General features: G+C 38.1%; 1 protein-coding gene across 13 annotated transcripts in view; it reads left to right on the top strand.

Moving 5' to 3' along the window:
* Window positions 1-19,848, top strand: part of SORBS2 (sorbin and SH3 domain containing 2) — a 183,436-nt gene that overhangs the window by 97,161 nt on the left and 66,427 nt on the right. For 7 of the 13 annotated variants that reach the window (XM_035726192.1, XM_035726193.1, XM_035726195.1 and 4 more), the window contains 6 exons: window positions 559-585; window positions 820-944; window positions 1,772-2,413; window positions 10,900-10,935; window positions 14,564-14,702; window positions 18,169-18,341. In XM_035726192.1, coding sequence (XP_035582085.1) covers window positions 559-585; window positions 820-944; window positions 1,772-2,413; window positions 10,900-10,935; window positions 14,564-14,702; window positions 18,169-18,341 — 1,142 coding nt within the window. Of the gene's footprint in view, window positions 1-558; window positions 586-819; window positions 945-1,771; window positions 2,414-10,899; window positions 10,936-14,563; window positions 14,703-18,168; window positions 18,342-19,003; window positions 19,140-19,848 lie in introns of those variants that run through there. The other 6 variants (XM_035726199.1, XM_035726200.1, XM_035726201.1 and 3 more) reach the window with 4 other exon arrangements.

Consider the following 19,848-nt stretch of genomic DNA (forward strand, 5'->3'; position numbering starts at 1 on the left):
GAGGAAACTCAAAGTCTAGAGTAGAGAATGATTTGAAAATATCACATAATATGGTAGAAACAAGTACACTTCTTAAAGTATAAAAATTAAGTGCAAACTACAAAAAATCGATCACTATCTAACACAGGAGTTGAGTATGTTTAGTAACACCAGAGCACTAATAGCTAAGTATCCAGTGTTGATTTAATGCTTGAAGAAACAGTCACTGCTTACAAACCAGATACCTTTTGATCTTTTAATTTGATATGTTAAGATTCATATATGCAGCTTGAGCAATAATAAGATAGAATTACACAGTTGCAGTATTACTGAAGGAAAAATATCAATGTTTGTCATACGTGTTAATTACATATTGTTTAATGAATGAAAATCTCATTGAAATAAAAATAAATGCACAAACCTCCCATTTAGTAGATTTGACTTACTTAGAGTTTTAGAAATGAGATAATGTTTGCAAAAAAAAAAAAAAAGTGGATGTGGCTTTTTGTCCAATGATCTTTACTGGATTGTTCATTGCTTTTTTGCTAGTATTAATTTCAACATTTCTTTTTCTTTTAGGGCGTGATTCTCAGTCACCAGACTCAGGTACAGAAAAGCTATTCTAAATAATCACTACATTTGTTGTGAGTTTTTAACATCCATAGTCACATTGTTGACCTCGTAGTAAACTTCAATTGCATATACCGTTATGTCTATTAAACTAAATTTAATTTCTAAAAAGAAATCTTCAATTTTAGAAATAAAAATAAATTTTACCAAAAAAATGTTAAAAGTGAATGTAGATATTTTTGTATCCAATTTGTTTTCCCTTAATAAAAGCTTGGAGATCTTACAATGATCGAAATCAAGAGACACTGAACGGAGATGCTACATATTCCTCTCTTGCAGCAAAAGGTTTTAGAAGCGTTCGCCCAAACTTACAAGAAAAAAAATCACCAACTCAGGTAATCCTGCACACTCATGTCTACTGTGTGATGTTAAAGCATGGTTATTAGACTACCGCTTTAGAGCCTCTTCTCTAGTAACAGGTGCATATTTAGATACATGTTTTATCTTTAATATGTTTTGTTTTGTATTCGTATTCCTTGCCAACCTTGTATTTACAACATAGAAAACACATTTTAAGTTCAAAACAGGCTTTGTGTGTTTTTATTTTTAATTCAGTTCGTAAAGGTAGATCACTTTCTAACATAATGATTCCAATTATTTTTTAATTCTTAAAAAGCTGTTAGCTGATGCTTTGGATTTCAGAGTTATGAGGTCAGCAATATGTAATTTATTCAATAAACATGAGTTATGCAACTGCTTATTATATTAGCTAAAAGAACTCTGTGTTGGAGATACTAGTCAAATTGTGCCCCAAATGTGAAAAGTGTTATCAAAACAATGTGACTAAATAGTACCTATACCTCAAAGTCTAAAAATATGCATATACCTCAAGGTCTAAAAACATGCCAAGAGAACACATGTTCATTTTTAACATATTTTTCAAGAATATAGATGGAGACAAACTTCATAATGTATTCTCTATAAAAACTATTTTCTCCCGGAGAGCAACTATTGAAAATAAATTAAAATGCATTCTAAATGGAATAAAAATGATCATTTCATCTAGCCAACAAAATGTGTAGAGTAATAAGAAGGTATGACATTGCTTTACTTTCTTTAAGGGTAATGGTTTCTATAATGGTTTCTATAATGACTAACTTTGACTTTCTCTCTGTTTTTCCTTCAACCTTATTTCTCTCTCCGGATGTTTTTGGCAATCCAGGCACCCTTTCCACCACCCAGAAAAGAGAGCTTCTGTAGCTCTTTGATAACAAATCCCACAAAGGGTGACATTTTAGACCAATTAGTAACTAACACACACACTCCTTCTTGTACAAAGTACTTCACTAACGAAAAACCTCCTGAGGGAACTATGTATTCTAATGATGACTCCAACCAGAGAGTTGTATATTCAGAAGAATCTAACACAACTGTGTCGTATACACAAAAAATCACTAACCCGCTACCACCAGCTGCCGGCACTGGTCCCCTACCAAATGCTGATATCAGCACCCCATTTCTACAAGAGGACTACATGCAAGATTCTCAGACTCGAAGAATTTCTACATTGAAACTAATCCATAACCAGGATCTAGGAAGTCATGTCCACTTTAATACTCCACAGTTTTCCCAATCTGTGGAAGTCCCATCATTTCTCAAAAGGCCTTGCTCACCACCCCCTAACCCAGTGCCTGAGATACACACAGCATCTCTTTCCATTCAGATAAACCCCGTTTCAGGACATGATCCTGAAAGCCACAAACAGCTACCTGAGCTTTCTCCAGAGACTACAAAGATACCTCTTCAGCAAGAGAGACAAAAATCTGCAGTTGCTGCGGCCTCTCAGTCCTCAGACTGCCGGGTGGTACATTACACTTTCCAATCTCTTCTTACAGGTGTTCAGTAGAGACCCTAACTCTTTTGGTTTGGGCTTCTTATATAACCTAATGCTTTGTAGTTCCAAGCAGGAAGGGAAAGGAGAAAGAAACCATCTTCCTCATCTTCCTCTTTAGAATCCTACTAAATTAATCAATAAATTTCTAGGTATCTTTTAATTTAAAAAATAGTAATATACATCAATGTGTGTATACATATATATACACACACACAGATCTTTTATCCAGAAATCGTGTTCTAAAATTTTTTCCTTCTAAGTATTTATTAGAAGTCATTGATGAATTGGTTATCACTTAAGACTCTGCAAAACACTTCAGCATTCAAAGTACTTTTAAGTTTTACAGTAATATTTTTATGCCAGACCTCTGAGTACCTAGATTTATTTTATTTACACATACAAATTCTCTTAAAATAATTAGCAGGTATAATTCACTTTGGCAGGAAACATGTATCTTAATTCAACCAGCATCTATTCCTTTGTAGCTCAATATTCATTTTCACTGAACCTTGATCAATTTCTAACTCTTAAAATTTATTTCAGAAAGTATTTCATCAATCCTTAATACCCAGACAGTTAGGAAGTAATTTTTTATTTCCCTATATGTAAAGTTCTCTCATGGTGTAGTTCTGCTGACCTTTATTCGTCATTTAGAAGAGAAATGTGTTCCTCTTCTTGATTTTTGCAAAATGGCATAGTTTTAAGAGCATAAGCTTTAAGGATAAACAGATTTCAGTTCAACTCCATCCCTTCCCCCACCTATAAAGCAGAAAGCTTAAGCTTAGATAATTAAAAAGATAAATGGGTGTTTTCATACCTCTACTAAAATATCTCCTTCATCAGCTAATTGTGATATGCAAAATTAATTTCTTTGAATTAAGGTAGTATCTTTTGAAATCACCTATGAAATATGACAACAATAATTATAATAGCAACTAACAAATACTAAGAGTTTATTATATTCAGGCACTGTTACAGTTTATTTACATTTATTAATAACTTCCACAATCCCATGAGGTAGGGAGGAAAATCGCTACAGATAGGGTTCTGCCAGTGTCAGAGAGCAAACTTAGTTGTGCCCCAGGACACCTGCTTCCAGGAAGCAGGGGAAGGAGAAGTCAGAGCAAACACCACCACATTAACAACTCAGGTTACTCATCTAGCATAGTTTGGTTCTTCTAAACGGTTTTATTATGCTTGAAAACTTAAGTTTTATAACTTCCTTTTTAGAAGTTTTGTCGCTATCCATGCTGACCAGAGATAGTTGATTTCATTACATAATCTCCAGAGAATCAGCATGATCCACAAATTAAGATTTTTTTTTTCATTCAACAGTTATTTATTGGGCATCTACTATGAGTCAAGTCTGTTCTAGTCACAGAGCTGTATTCAAAACCATTGATAATTAAAATCTTGCCAGGGAGGGGCAAGTATTAATAAAAACTTACATAAGTAGATTACCTACAACAGAAGGAGATTATGTAAATAACTAAACAATGTTAAGCAGAGATCTGGGGAGCAGAGTTCACGTTACTTAGGATTGTCAAAGAATCCTCATTGAGAAGACGGAATAGCTTTGAAGGGGGAAGCCCTTTCCTGCAAGAGAGAGCATCTAGTGTCAAGGCTTTAGAGCTGAAGTATGCTGGGGCTGCTCGAGGACCAGCAAGGAAGCCAGTGGAAAGAAGAGGGAGAAAACGAGGTGTGGAGTAAGCAGAGGTGAAGTCAGAGGCCACAGAGGCCAGATGACAGCAATCCCTGCAAGCCATTGCAGGATTTCAACCCTTATTCTCAATCAAAAATGGCAGTCATTGGGAGATTCTGAGCTGCCACATTGTTCTTTGACTCATCATCTAGTTGAATCACTCTGGCAGCTCAGTTGAGAACAAACTACAGTAGGGCAAGAAGGAGAGTAGGCAAGCCAGTCAGGTGGCTCTTGCAACCATTTAAGTGAAAAGTGATGGTGGCTCGAAGCAGAGTGGAAGCAATGAAGGTGGTGAGAAATCGGATTCTGGATGTATTTTGAAAACGGAGAAAAGAGAACTTCCTAACAGACTGGCTATATGTGGGACAGGAGAGAAAAAGAAGAGTTGAGATTGACTCCAAGTTGAGTCTTTGCAACTGAGAAGGACGGAATTTGCCATCCTTTGTCTATAGAGACTGGATAACTGAGGGTAGAGCAGGTTTGAAGGAAGGATCGGAGGTTCCATTTGGGACATGGTAAGTTTGAGGTGTCTATTAGATGTCCACATAGAGAGGTCAAGTATGAAGTCCAATATAGGAGTCTGACATTCAGGTGAAGGGTCTAGGATGGAGATATAAGCCATCAGCCTATAGATGGTTTTTGTAGGCAAGAGACTGAATGAGATCACCAAGGTGTGAGTACAAAGAAAACAGGAAGCCTGAGAACTGAGCCCAAGAGCATGGCCATAGTAAGAGGAGGAACCAGCAAAGGAGACTAAAAGGAGTGTACGCTAAGGAAGGAGGAAATCCAGGACCATGTGGTATCCTAAAAGCCCAGCTAGGAAAGTGTATGGAGAAGGGACAGTTAACTGCACAAATACTGCTGATAGGACAAGTGTACCATGAGCCCTGCTAACTTACCCTTGACTTAGTAGTGGGGACAGAGACTTTCTCAGATCGGGCTTAAGAGAGACTAGGAGAAGAACAATTGGAAAGTCATCCTTTCAAGGTGTGATTATTGTACGCCCTTTCATCCACTTATTCCACATCCTTGAGTCTCAGTCCTTCATCTGTAAAGTGGGAATAATAATGGCATTCATGTCATAGCACTGGAGTGAGGTTTGAATAAGATACCATATATAAGGAATTCGGCATAGTACCTGCTACATAGTAATCCCTTAATAAGTAGTCATTGTTGTCTTTTCTTTAATAATACCCTTTTTGGGGCACCTGGATGGCTCAGTTGGTTAAGCATCCTACTCTTGGTTTCGGCTCAGGTCATGATCTCAGGGTCCTTATATTGAGCCCCGGATCAACTCAGCACTCAGTGTGGAGTCTCCTTGAGATTCTCTCTCCCTCTACCTCTGCCCCCGCCCCCACCGCTGCTCACACACTCTCTCTCTCTCTCTCTCAAATAGATAAATCTTTAAAAAAAAATAAAAAATAAATTAATATCCCTTTTCCAAACTCCGTATCTGATTGGGAAAAGGAAATATATTGTTTTCAACCATACGTTTTTTATGAGTGGATTAAAGTTTATTTCATCCGGGGCACCTGGGTGGCTTAGATGGCTAAGCGTCTGCCTTCGGCTCAGGTCATGATTCCAGGGTCCTGGGATTGAGCCCCGCATCGGGCTCCTGGCTCAGCAAGGAGCCTGCTTCTCCCTCTCCCTCTGCCTCTCTCCCTGCTCATGCTTTCTCTTCTCTCTCTCTGTATCTCTGTGTCTCAAATGAATAAATAAAATCCTTTAAAATTTTTTTAAATAAAAAAAAAGTTTATTTCTCCTGACCTGCAGTTTGTTCCAAGATGGCAGTGTGTTGTCTTTTATAGCACTTTTTCAAAAGGTGGCTTAACATTGTTGCAGTTTTGACTTTTCTTTTTTGGTAGTAAGAATATTTAACATGAGATCTACCCTTTTAACAAATTTTAAATGTACAATACCGTATCATTAACTACAGCCACAGTGTTGTAGGGCAGATCTCCAGAACTTATTCATCTGGCATAACTGAAATTTTATACCTGTTCAACAGCAAACCATCTTCCCACCCCCACCCCTGCCCCTGGGAACCAGCATTCTACTCTCTGCTTCTCTGAGCTTGACTATTTTAGATACCTCATGTAAGTCGGATCATGCAATAATTGTCCTTCTGTGACTGGCTATTTCACCGAGCATAATGTCCTCAAGGTTCATCCATGTGACAAGATTTCTTTCTTTCTTAAGACTGAATAACATTCCACTGTTACTTATAAACCACATTTAGAGCTGAAGTATGTTGGGGCATTTTAACCACATTTTCTTTATCCATTCACATTTTCTTTATCCATTCACCTACCGATCCAAGTTGTTTCTACATCTTGCCTATTCTGATATCCATCATTTTTAAGTCTTATTTTCCATGTAATGGCCTTTCACAATGGTGACCTTTTCATTTTAAACACTTACATTCCACATTCTTGGCAAGACCTCTCATTAAACGCTGAGAGCTGTAAGCTACACTCTATGAATCAGCCCGATATAGGCTCTATTATAAACAGAAACTCTCTGCACTGAGAACTGAAAAGGAAACTTCAGCATCCTACCCGTTTCATTTACTTTTTTTTGTTATTGTTTTTATTAAAGTCTGACCATAGGTTTAAGAAGAAAACAGCAACCTACTTTTAGGTGTTTTGATTCTCTCCATATTTGATAACATACAGCTTTATAAACTTTATATGTTTCAGTTTTCTTCTTACAAAGTTATGAATAGCGAGAACACAAAATGAGGTGTGTTCCCCTTCTGTTACTGTGGGAACAGATATCCTGTTGCTAAAAATGTCACATTGTTCTTCAATGTCAGATAAGTGAAGGTTGAAGCCAGAAGCTTTGAAAAGACAGCAAAAGCAACACCCTGAACATTTTCCTTGGCATTTGTGGACACTGTGCCTTTTGCTTCAGGAAGATAAACTCGACCCTTCTATTATGAAATAACGTAATCAATCATTTGCCAAAGTCTTACTTTCACAGCTGCTGCTGCACATATGTTGGGGACTCAGAGGAGAATTTGTCTCATTGTCATGTAGAAGAAGAAGAAGAAGAAAAAAAGTCATCTCTTTTGCTCCATGGGATCAAGATGGATAAGTTACAGAAAGCAGAATCATGAACAAATGTCAACAGTGTGGAATGATAGGAAAGGTGTAGAATAGAGAGTGAGCTTTCTAGACCAATCCCATCAATACCAGCCCAGATCACTCAGGTATGCCATCAGGTCGGCCAACGAATGTCCCACAACTTCTTCTTCGTCGGTCTGTTATGCTATTAGTTGATCAGGTCTCAGGCAATTTCTTCATCTGACTAATGTATGTCATGTGAACATTTGAGGGATTGAACAGTAGAGCATATTTTGGAGCCTGATATGAATTTAGAAATCACCAAGGATCTCCTCCACAACACCTCCAAACCAATGAACGTGTGTGACTTCTTGAATACACTTAGGCATGGAGAGCTCAGTTACTTTAAGAGGCAGCTCTGCAAAGCTCAAGCCATTGCCTGGTCTAATTATGAGAAAGTATTTATAATATTGAGTCATAATCTGCCTTAACTTCTGCATATTCTTCCCCCAGAGCAAAAGAGATGAAGTTCTCTCCCTTTTCTATATGACAGTTTCATATTTTTGTTCTCTCTACCCTGCTCTTTGCTTTGTGCAAAGCATTCCTGTGCCTTCCAAGCATTTCAGTTGTTTTTTTTTTAATGACTCATTTATTTAGAGCTATGACAACACACCAGACACTGGACTAAGTACTTACATTTCCACACCTAATTTTCATGAGCTTTAGGAGATGGGTTTTATTAATGTCCACATTTTACACATGAGGAAGCTGAGGCCCAGGGAGGTGACAGGACCTGCCCCAGTCTGTTTGACTCCAGATCCGCAGGTCAACCAGTAGCTTCCATTGCCTCTGTTTTCTGATATAACTTGACTCTTGAACCCCATCTTCTGGCACTGTTCTTAAAATATGACACCTTCCCATGATTCAAAATCATATTCTCCATCTGAGTAGCACAGAGGACTTGCAGTTATAGATATATTTTGTTTGCTTGCTACTGAGTTCATTTTATTTTTAATTTGGTGGCTTTAAGGAGGAACATGCCTTCTCCATGCCACCATGGCCCCACCATTCCTTCTTATCTAATGCCTGGCCTGATCTGCACATTCTGGGTACATTCCTAGCCCACAGTAGGAATTTGAGTTGGCTGGGCCTACACACCACCAATACACCTTTCCACTGCTGACACTGATCCTTCCTGCGTCTCCTTGCTCCTTAATTCCTCAAAGAACCCAACCTAGAGTTAGTGATCTCTTTCATCAACAGCTTCCCCTTAGCATTCTGGGTTGAATTCATTTGGACCAAGATGTTCGATGCTATTCTGAATAACCAAATGCTCTCTCTTAGAATATTAAGTATCTTGGGGTTTAAGTGCTGTCCCTTTCTTTTGTAGAAACCAGGCAGCAACAAACTGGTGTTTCGAGCTCCTCCCTCCCTAACAGATTAACAATTGGAGAAATTTAAAAGGAACGTGTACCAACAAAAGTTGGTGAGCCTTGGCCTATTGTCAAACACCTTAACCTTACATGTCTTGAAAGATGAAGGCAGAAAACAACTAAGATAATTTTCTGCAGTCATCTGTCTGTCTGCCACCAAATTCCATAGGGGAAAAAAATTACTCTTGTTTTAAGTTATTTTTTCCTCCTCTAAATAATCCAGATTAGTAACATATTTCCTCTCCCCTTTTCAGGCTCTTGCTCTTACTCATCACATTTTCCTCAGAGAAACATGTATAATGTAGTTTTCTCTCCTGCTATATCTGAGAGAGAATTTCATTAATGAGGAGATTTTGTGTAGGTAGCCTATAGAGTTGATTTTTTTAGTTTTGTCTATAGCAGTTTAAGTGTGGTGTGACTCACCAAGTGTTATTTCATCTGTTACACACACATATATTAAGACTCAAAATTGTGAACATATCAGGAGATAGTGAGAGAAGTTCAAAAAGTGAAATAGTTTTGCACTCTTTTGGAAGAACCAATGAATGGGTAAAGACCATTCCTACACACGATGATATAAACCAAATTGATCATATTACCCATGACAATGGTGGTTTTAGAGAATAGGCTTTAGTGTTTGACATGTAGCAACTCCAAAAGGATGCATACAGGGAAGCCAATCCACTGAGGGTTACAGTCATTAGATTTTCCTTTTAATTTTGAAGGGAAAAAACTACTTTGAGCATATAACTCAAATCCTTTGGCATGATTTATATTACTTAACAAAATTTTCACTTTGCATAAGCAAAACTAAAGAGACTCATGTTATATAGAAAGCTCTTTAGTGAAACTGCATTATTATAAGAAATTCCATGGATGCTATCCTCACCCAAGATGGCTTTATACTGAATTGCATTTGGACCCCTAGCAAGATTCTAACATTTTAAATTATAATTTGTGTATTTTTCCTAAGAGAAGAATCAATAGTTTTCATGAGATTTTTTAAGGTAGCTATGACTAAGAGAAAGAGACATATTTGATTTTAAGTATTCAATTAAAAGTGTGAGAAAAAGAATTAATTATGACTTTTTATGAGCTCTATGACATCAACTGTTATTAAAATGATGGCTGGCCAAGAACACCAAATAGTACCATTTAAACTTTACTAGGCAAGATTTCTAAGTATATACAGTTTTCTTTAATTCATTCCCCATCCTTGTATTAATGCCCTAGAATAGTTCTGGCTATCGGTCTTCCAACTGGCACTACATCAAACACTCAAAAAAAAAAAAAAAATTCTCTTCTGATGGGGGTAGGGAGGAGTTGAGAAAAAAATATTTGCTTCAGAGTTTCCTTTACTCATGATGAGCCTGATGCTTATCATCATAGTTGACTGTGTGGTTAGACATCACAATTGTACGAAGGGATAGTTACAAAACCTGTAATGGGCCATCCACTCTCTTCCTTTCATGGACAACCCCTCCACCATGTTTAGCCTCTTGGGTTATATAGCCTTGGAGGTATTAAACCTTTTGTTTCTCCAGTTTCTTTCTCCTTTACCTAGACTTAAAACCAACAGCAGCTCTAACCAACTGGGGTACCTTCTAACCATCATCAGGGGCTAATTTTTGTGTCCACTTCATTTTGGCACACGGGTAGCTCTATTTGCACTGCTTGGATATTTTGAAGTTCAGTTCTCTTAATATCTTATAGTGAAATCAAAAAAGAGATTCACTGAGTGGAAAGGAAACAAAATTCCCTTTCCACTTAATCACTTTTGGCTCATCATTCTTTATATCTGTAAGTCAGAAAAAAAATGAGGCGACCTGTTTTATATTCAGGGGAAAATTTCCAGGGTGGGGGAGTCAGTGAGGAGAAATCTGCTATAAGATTTTTCTATTGAAAGGAAATGAATTCTCCAACCAATAGACAACCTGATATTATTTTGCTGTCACAGGTACCAAACACAAAATTCCATTATGCCAACACTCTCAAAGCTCCCACTCAACATTACAATGCAGTGCCGTGTGAAAACTGGTCTTATTTCCAAAAACACTTACCGGATTCATTTTCTTCATGTTTCCATGCTTGTTCTGTACCGTGTGCTGACCCCTAATCTTTTGAATGTATTCCTTAAAGGTCTTGCAAATACAGCTGATGATAAAGCTGAATAAAGCCTTCTCTGACACATTGCAAAAAGAGATGTTTTTATTAACTGGATAATGTATATCTCTTTGACTCTTCCCTCAAACTCAGCCTGGAAACCAGAACTTAGCTGCCAATGTGCTGGAGGTAAATGCTTCACAGACACACAAACCACACCAGAAGCTTCTCCTTCATGCCTTCCTTCTGTGGTGCTTTTTAACTGAACCACTTTACCCAACAGTGGCTCCAGCCAAGGTCAATGACGCCGCCACCACCTGCTGATTTGGGGCCTTCACACCTGCACAAACACCCCCCCACCGACCCCCTCACACTGCTTTTTATAAACCCCTTCTCCTTGCTCCTGACCTCCTGACCCACAGTCATACCTCAGGCTCTCTCAGGGAGTCCTCCCCTGCCACCCCACATGAGCTCAGGTGGCTGACTCTTGACACCCCTGACCATTCTGGAACCTTCCCCAACTGTGGGTCAGAAGTCTGCCATGACAGATGGCACCCCCATCACCACCGCTGCTGTCATGCATCAAATTATTCTTCCTTCCTTCGCCTCCAGTGCTTTTTAAACAGATCTCTATAGGACAAACACAAGGACTGATTGATTTCTTGCCTGCCGTCTCATTTTGCTGCCAAGCATTTTTATTCATTTAAGTGTAAATTATATCTAAGCCAACTCCATACAGTCTGTCCTTCCAGAAAACCCTTTACAGTCATCCTCATAAACCTACTTTGAGATGAAAAACTCAACTATATTCTCCTCACTCATTTTAGAGTCATTTATAAACGACTCTCTCTATATTTATACCGTGTTGCTCTAGCTAATGAGTTGTACAGTGATTTGCCTTGATAATATTTTTAATCTTTAAAAAAAGAAATTGTCTCAGAAATTTAGATAAGTATATATATAAAATATTATGATGATTAGATTATAGGGAAAGTCTAAAATTTTTCACAAATTCAAACCCAGTATTAAACCCTGGTAGATAACAGTTTACCTCTGAGATTCATACGAATGTGTCCTATGTGAATAGTTCATGTAGCCTTGTTTCTCACATACACAATTGCTGACCGCATGATGCTTATTCTTGCTTCTCTCTAACAGCTACATCTTTTGAACCTAGCTGTCTTACAGGGATGAATGATGTAGATACTCTTTTAGTCTACAATGCAGGAATTTAGACCTCTGATTTTTTGGAATTATTTTTCCTGAGCCATTTTGGCATAGAAATTTGTGAATTCATTTATGGTTTTATATATCAATAATTTATTTTCCACTTAGAGCAATATAGAAGTACTTCCTATACATATGACATCCTTTAAATATGTCTTTAGGACAAGCTGTCCCTAATAAATGATTCACAAATGACTAAAATGCTTTGAAATTTTAAAGTACAGATTTTCAATCACATATAATGTATACAGTTAATGGCTTCATTTTGAAAGTTACATAACTCTAGGCAAAAAAAAAAAGGAATTTTTTTTCTAAAATTGATTTCATAATGCAGTTTGATATAAGCGCTGTTATAAACAAAATTTTAGTTATGGTACATAGATTTTATGTTGTGTCAAGGTCATAAACCTGAAAATTTCATGCAGGGAGAAATATTATAAGCCATATGTTTTTCAAGTTGCAGTTATAGAAGACAAAAGATACTAAAAACTTTTTAGTATCTTTCTTAAATACTTAACAATACTTTACATGGGATTTCCTATTCATTCAAAGCCTGGATATAAAACTTTGCTGTGAAATGTTCCAGTTAGTGACTGGGCTACAGAAAAAAAACTCACTTTCCAAGGCACACCCCACCCCTATCACTAAAGCCAGGAGCTCAGCAGGCCTGGGCCTCTCCTCATGTTCTCCTGTGTTTTCAATAGTTACTCATTTTTAAAACTTTAAAGAATGGTAGGGCCTTTAGCCAAGGCACAGAACAGTGATAATATATCAATTTATGCACCAACCGATTCAATTTGCTGTTTTCAAGACTCTTCAGGAGCCTGAGAGGCCTACATACAGTCCTGTGGGCACAACCAGAGCTAACTGTAACTGAACTTAGTTTCAAGTTACAAGTGAAATTGCGCCTAGGTTCTCCAAGAGATGATTTTCCTAATAATTATTTCACTCTAACAATAAATTATTTTCTTAAAATTCTAAGGGTATTATTTCATTAGTAAACTCCTACTTGGTTTAACGGGATGAAAGCCTAAGTCTATCTGCAGTATTTATTTTTTTACCCATAATCAATGTTACTGAAACCATCAAAATAGGATTCAAGGCAACTTTCCTAAGTTTAGTAACCAAGTAACATGATGGTTTTTAAGAAGAATTCTCCTGCTTTTAACACTCACTGTAACACCTTATAACAATAGGATTGGAATTATATTTACACAGAACAACCAAACTGATTTGGGCAAGGTGGCAAAAATATTCTCAAATAATCCATCAAAGTTACAGACAGGCTCTGAAGCATTTGGGGTAGGCCAGCATCTCACATCGTTTGAATGTCCAGTGCTCTTCAGGGAGCAGACCTAGAGGATATGGTAGCTTCTGTCAGGAGAGTGGTTTCTGGAACAGCTTAGAGAAGTACGTAATCAGCAAGCACCATCATTATAATGGAATGTTGATTGACTGTAGGACAGATGTGGTATGGCTACAAAAGAGTGAAATTAAATTAACTCTTGGTCATTTCAAAACATCTGCTTTAAAGTGAAAAATCATGGAAATATGCAATTGACTACCTACATTTCAGGCCTGTATTTTAGAAGTTTAATCTGTTTTAAAATAAGGAGGAAAAGTTCACAAATGATGGTTCTTTTTCTATGTGCATATGTGTGTTTGTGTGTATTCAGCTGTAAGGTATTTTAACTAAATGCTTTCACTAATGTTTTGTCTCATTCCCATGCATTATGTAATCTCTACCACACTGGGTGCTGTGTTGTGGATAGAGAGGCATCCTTAACAGTGGTGAGCTCAACCTCTTGTGAACTCAGTTGATCCATTTCAATTACAGTATATATCTATTGAGTATCTACTACATTATTAGCCCCGGTTGAACGCATAGAAGCAGATATATGACTCTCCAACAAGTATCTTGAGATATCACTGGGGATATAGAATACTCAGATATAAAGCAATCAAAACAATATATTATTAAGAAACCAAAAGGAGACCCATAAAGTGCTAAATGAGCTTGGAATAGGGAGAAGCCAGTGGTTTATCAGAAAAGCTTGATTCTTCTAGAATAGACTGCTTCATGATATATAAATCCAAACAGTTGTGTTCCTTATGTTAATACCTCGCCTAGAAACATCCATTCACTAGAAGATAGCCCTAAATCTGAGAACCAATGCCCTTCTTCCTGTCCAAGAAGATTCCTTTCAAATCCCTCACGCAGAGCAGTGTGACAATGTTCTGACCACTTATCATGACTATAAAAGCAAATTCACCCTCCACGTTTATTTTATACTGACTCCCACGGATGCTTTTGGCATCTCTCTTGGCAGAGTGCCATGTCAGCTGCTTCTATTCTTCCTAATTACCTCCTGTGCCCTCTGACATGTAAGACAGTGATTTCAGAAATGAAGGAAGATAGAGAGGACATTGAAAAAAATGTACCCTGTCCCTCTAGACATCAGTTTTCAAAGTAAATAAACATTTGACAGCTGATGACTGTCATGTGATTGAAGTCTCTTATTATCATGTAAAGGAATGATGTTTACAGAGGACTATGTGCTGTAACAGGATGTCTTTGCTCTTTTCTCAGAGCCAGATAACAGTGAATGGAAACTCTGGAGGTGCTGTGAGTCCAATGAGTTACTATCAAAGGCCGTTTTCCCCTTCAGCTTACTCTCTCCCAGGCTCGCTCAATTCAAGCATTATCATGCAGCATGGCCGCTCACTTGGTGAGTCATTTGATAGTCGTGATTTCCATGACAATTTCAATATAGCAAGAACAAACCACATGGGAAGATACCAGAGTAATTTTTCAAAAAGGAAGGAAGAAACATTCAACACTCCACTATTTAATGACCCTATCCTAGGGGAGGAATTAAGAGTTGAGGATTCAACACGGGAGAAAATAGCCATCCAGCGAACCCAAAACGATAATGGCTGCATCTACCTCTGAGGCTATTAAGTGTTTGGGGTAGAAAGAAAAAAGTGGCCAGTTGGGCAGGAGAGTTCACACAACCAGAACATTCACGTAGCACATTTCCACGGATGACAGATACCTCCATGTTCAACACAGCCTTTTTTGTGGAAAAGCTTTCGTTGTAGAAAATGGTTTGGTATATGTAAAGAATTGTTTAACAGTTAAAACAGTCAGGGCGCCTGGGTGGCTCAGTCATTAAGTTGTCTGCCTTCGGCTCAGGTCATGATCCCAGGGTCCTGGGATCGAGCCCCACATCAGGCTCCCTGCTCCACGGGAAGCCTGCTTCTCCCTCTCCCACTCCCCCTGCTTGTGTTCCCTCTCTCGCTGTGTCTCTCTGTGTCAAATAAATAAATAAAATCTTAAAAAAAAAAAACCACTTAAAACAGTCTAACAAGGGGACAGGCTGCCTCACCAAACAGTAAACAGTAAACCACTGCCTCACAAAGTAGGAAACTACTCTTTGAACTGAGACCAGAAGAATATCATCAGGCAAGGATAGCAGTTCCTTTAAAGAATGATCCCTGAATTTTATAGAGAGTTCTTAATCCTTTGAAAATTTAAGAATTTGATGAAAGGGATTTCTTCTCCAGAAAAAAAATGAATATTTGAACATTTATAAAAAGTTGTAAGCATATAATTTCATGGGGCTTGTGACCTCTTTGAAACCTCCTGGATAAGAACTTGTACCATATAATGATAAACATTTTTATGTGGCAAAATATAGTAGGACTGTTTAGAAAATAACGTATTTCTTAGTTTTTAAAAATGTTTTAAAAAAAGACACTGCAAACACTAAAAATCAAACCAAATCAAACCATCATCTAAATTTAAGCTGAGAAAGTTTCCATGATGTTGAGCGACTGGAAGGCTTCCAGACAGCAGGGAGGAAGGTGGTAGAAAGTGAGCCAGCTACACACCTCTCAGAAAATCAGGAGAGGCCCGATGCCCTGGCCACCACCAACAAGCAACAGAAAGAAAGTAGAAAACAGGGCTTTCACTCCCATTTCCTCATTAATAGCAAGCAGCATCTTCCCCAACACTGTTTGTTGAAAGACGTGATGCCATCAGCTTACCCAGGAACATTCAGCATGTACATTGTGGATCTCAGCTTCTGTAGTCAACAGGACCTCTCTAACACTTACAAGGAGCCCTGAGACTCATTAAAGAAAAGTCTAAATATAGTTGTGCCTTCTCTAATGCTGCTCCTGGGGATCATCTGTGACTCTTACAAAGATGTCCTTTTAGAGCATAAGAAAGTAGAATGCTTTTGTGCCAAGATGTTGCTCTTAAACAATCAGTCCATAGTGCAGGATTATGACGGGAGTCCATTATACCTAGATTTTTTTTACAGAGCTATGAATTATCACACATCTATAGTAAAACTACAAGTTATTCTAGGTCGTAATGTTTTCCCAAATAATTATTATCGGAGTCTGACCGTCTATCCTCATTATCTGTCTTAATAAACACAACTTTGTCCCTTCCACCCAAAGAAACAAAATATATAAATACTTGAATGCAGACAGGCTTTCATATTAGAACATATCAATGGGTAGATTCACATACAAACCGTACTACCTGGAAAGAAATTCCCTCTATAAACACAGTCGAACATATTCCAATCGGCCAAGTGCTGAGATAGGTCCTGAGGAGAATATATAAATCTATCCTGCCTTAGAGAAACTTTATATTGCGTTGAGGCCAAAAGACTACAAAAATGAGAGTAAATGGACCTATAAAAGACAAATAAAATAAAAGGCTAAACTTGTATTATGTAGGCTATAAATTCACTGCATCTTGTGAACCGTATGTGAAGACAAAGTTAATACTGTTTGCTTGGGCTGGGATTTTGATATGAGGTGCTCAAAAAATACTTGCTGTTTAGTAGAAATACCACCATCACGGTTCCCAACTCAATTCCTTTTGGGGATTAAGTAGGAAATCATGTGTCTTCACCTGGAGTTGCTTGGAAAAGATACTGCTTTTACATACAATGACAGATGAGGCCCTTCTTCATCAGAAATGGATCAAAAATGCTTTTCTGTTGCAAACTCAATTGAACATAGTCATAATAATGATAGCAGTTATAAATGTTAAAATAGATTTTCGCTAATAGGGATCCTCACTGTACTTATCCCTATAATGATGAGTTAAATCTTTTTAAAATCTTACTTATGAAGTTTTATATAAATTTGTTACAAAAACACAGTCATATCTTTTGAGAAAGAGAGAGAGAGAGAGAGAGAGATAATCCATTAACGCTGAAACATTAGAACTTTTCCACAGTCACATAAAAAGAGACCTTTTTGTGTGACCAGATCAGACAACCTATGTCAAGAATCAGTCTTGCTCACCAAAATTTTGAAATTTATTGTAAAAAAGCAGGAAGTCATATTATCAATTGTACAAAATGAATGGTAATAATGTTGATCTTCATAGATACCTGTGAACTAAGAGTAAATGGAATATATAGTACATAAAGTCCTCTCTGTTTCTTAGCAAAGTATACTAAAAGTTAATAAATATGGCATGAAGATAGGAACATTGCATCTAATGTATATGCTTTGGGCAATTTTTATACTCAAGGGGCAAGAAATGGGTTTTGGTATTTTAAAGTTAAGGCAAAGATATTGTGGCCATCATGGCTACTTAAATAAACATCAACATCAATAATTTAAAATCATTTATTTAATCCAGAAGCTTTCACATCTTAAGTATATGTTCAGAGGTGAAGATTTCTTAATGTGATTTTTGTTTTTATTTTTATGAAATTGCTGCTGTATACTTGACAATCATATCTTTTATTCTCAGAGGACATTTCAGCATTTTTAATTAATAGTAGTCAGCAGTTTCACAAAAATAATATTAACGTCTCAGTTTCTGCCTCTTCACCTATAAAACGGAGCCCCCGCCCCAACACACTAGAAGGATAAGACATGTACTTCTTAACACAGTGGCTGTTACATGGTCACACGGTCTTTCAGCAAATGCTATTCTTTCCTGCACCCTTCTTCAGAAAAGCACCTGTTGTTATTGTTGTGTTGGGTACCTACGTGCATATTAACAATAGACGGCTCGAATGTAAGGTAAACGGGTTAAAAGAGATAGTGATGGCAATGGATTCTGTGTTAGAGTTGGCATCAACATACAAGAGGCACCTTCAATTCATGATTCCTTGTGCATCCGATACATTGTATCTCCCCACACGGTCTCCGCAGATTCCGCGGAGACATATCCCCAGCACGCGCAGTCTCTGGACAGCACCATGGGCAGCTCCATACCACTGTACAGATCCTCAGAGGAAGAGAAGAGAGTGACGGTCATCAAAGCCCCGCACTATCCGGGGATCGGGCCCGTGGATGAATCCGGAATCCCCACAGCAATTAGAACGGTAGGAAATGCCAGGGTGCACGCTGTTGCAGGGCTGGGCATAGACTCTACAAAGGATGGATTGTCGATGGCTTTGTGTATTCCAATGCCCTTATATAATGAAGATGGCCCTCTTTGCCATCTGAGTTCTTAGGAAATATTATGCTGTGTGTGGCAGAGAAAGAGAAAAAGAACTTGTCGATCGAAGCTGATCACACAATCTGTTTTTGCATTTTTAATTGAAAATCATGAAAACTGTGATCATGGGAAACCAAAAAAAAAAAAAAGAAATTTTTTTTTTTTTTACCTTTTTCCAAGGAGTGTTAGGGCAACAGAGAGAAAAGAGAAGGAAGGAGGAAATGTGAATTCTTTGGCTGCATTGAATTCCCACGTTCATTGCAAATAAACCAGCGATTTGTTTCTTGAAATGGCTGTGTGTTCACATCAGGAGATTGGGAGCTGTGAATTGGGCATTGGGAGGTGAGATGATTAGAGTGAAGGGAGTTAATGTCATGGAAAGGAAAAACTGAAGAAAAATACACATTTTAGTGTCCCTCTTCAGCTGTGCCCGCTGCAAGCCCTTGGGGATGATAAGTGAAAGTGTTTGGATTTTTTTTTTTTTTTTTAAGTCTTTAAACTCTGCCAAAGCATTGCTCAGTGTGTCAGGGCAGCCCCTTCTGGCAAAGCTCAGCAGAGGCAGCTATTGAGAGAGCCTGGGCAGGCAGCGGCTCACTGACCAGTCTCCTTGCAGAGAAGGTTGGGGCTAGCCGGCAGAAGGAAGACTCTGGGAGCCAGGATGAGAGCAGCCGCGCCTCTGCAGGTGAATTGGGGGGCTGTGCAAGAAGGGGGCGCAGGCTGAACACAAGTGCCTGCAACACCCACATACCTGGGGGTTGGAGGGGGGAGGTGTTGCCAAGAGCTGCTTCCCTGGAATGCAAACCCTGGGAGGCCAAAGACAATAGCGGACAGAGGAAAAGAATGGGAAAGGGATCAGGAAAAAAAAAAGCAGTGGTAAGATTGCATCTCCCATGTGGGGATGAAGCATTCTGAGAGAAGAGTTAAAAACTGATTATTCCAAGCATCTGTATTAGAACCGAAAGCCAGAAAGTCAATCGGTACAGCAGTTGCTGGGGTTGTAGACTCGCTAGATTCTGGGAACACTGAATGTGGCTAATTACAAAGTCCCACAAATCTATGTTGGACCTGATGATTGTCATATTTAAATAACAGAAAAAGTTCGGAGATTGTGACTAACAGTCCTATGACAACTACATGTTTCTGGTGATGCCGTCTTGTCATTTGTGTGCCTTTTAAGATTTCTGACTCAGAATGGTTAAATTTGAAATCTTTTTTCCAAATAATGTAGGGATGCAGTGTCAGACAGGAATGGTGCCCCTGGTTTTGTTTCCTCAACCCTCAAGTCACAGAAGATACACACATGAAGAGATCCCTGGTTCTATGTTGTTAGAGGTTTCTGTCTGAAAGGATTGTATCTGAGATCTCTGAGTGTGCCTTTAACATAGATAAAT

Source organism: Zalophus californianus, chromosome 2 (genome assembly GCF_009762305.2).
Source record: "Zalophus californianus isolate mZalCal1 chromosome 2, mZalCal1.pri.v2, whole genome shotgun sequence".
Classification (NCBI taxonomy): Eukaryota; Metazoa; Chordata; class Mammalia; order Carnivora; family Otariidae; genus Zalophus; species Zalophus californianus.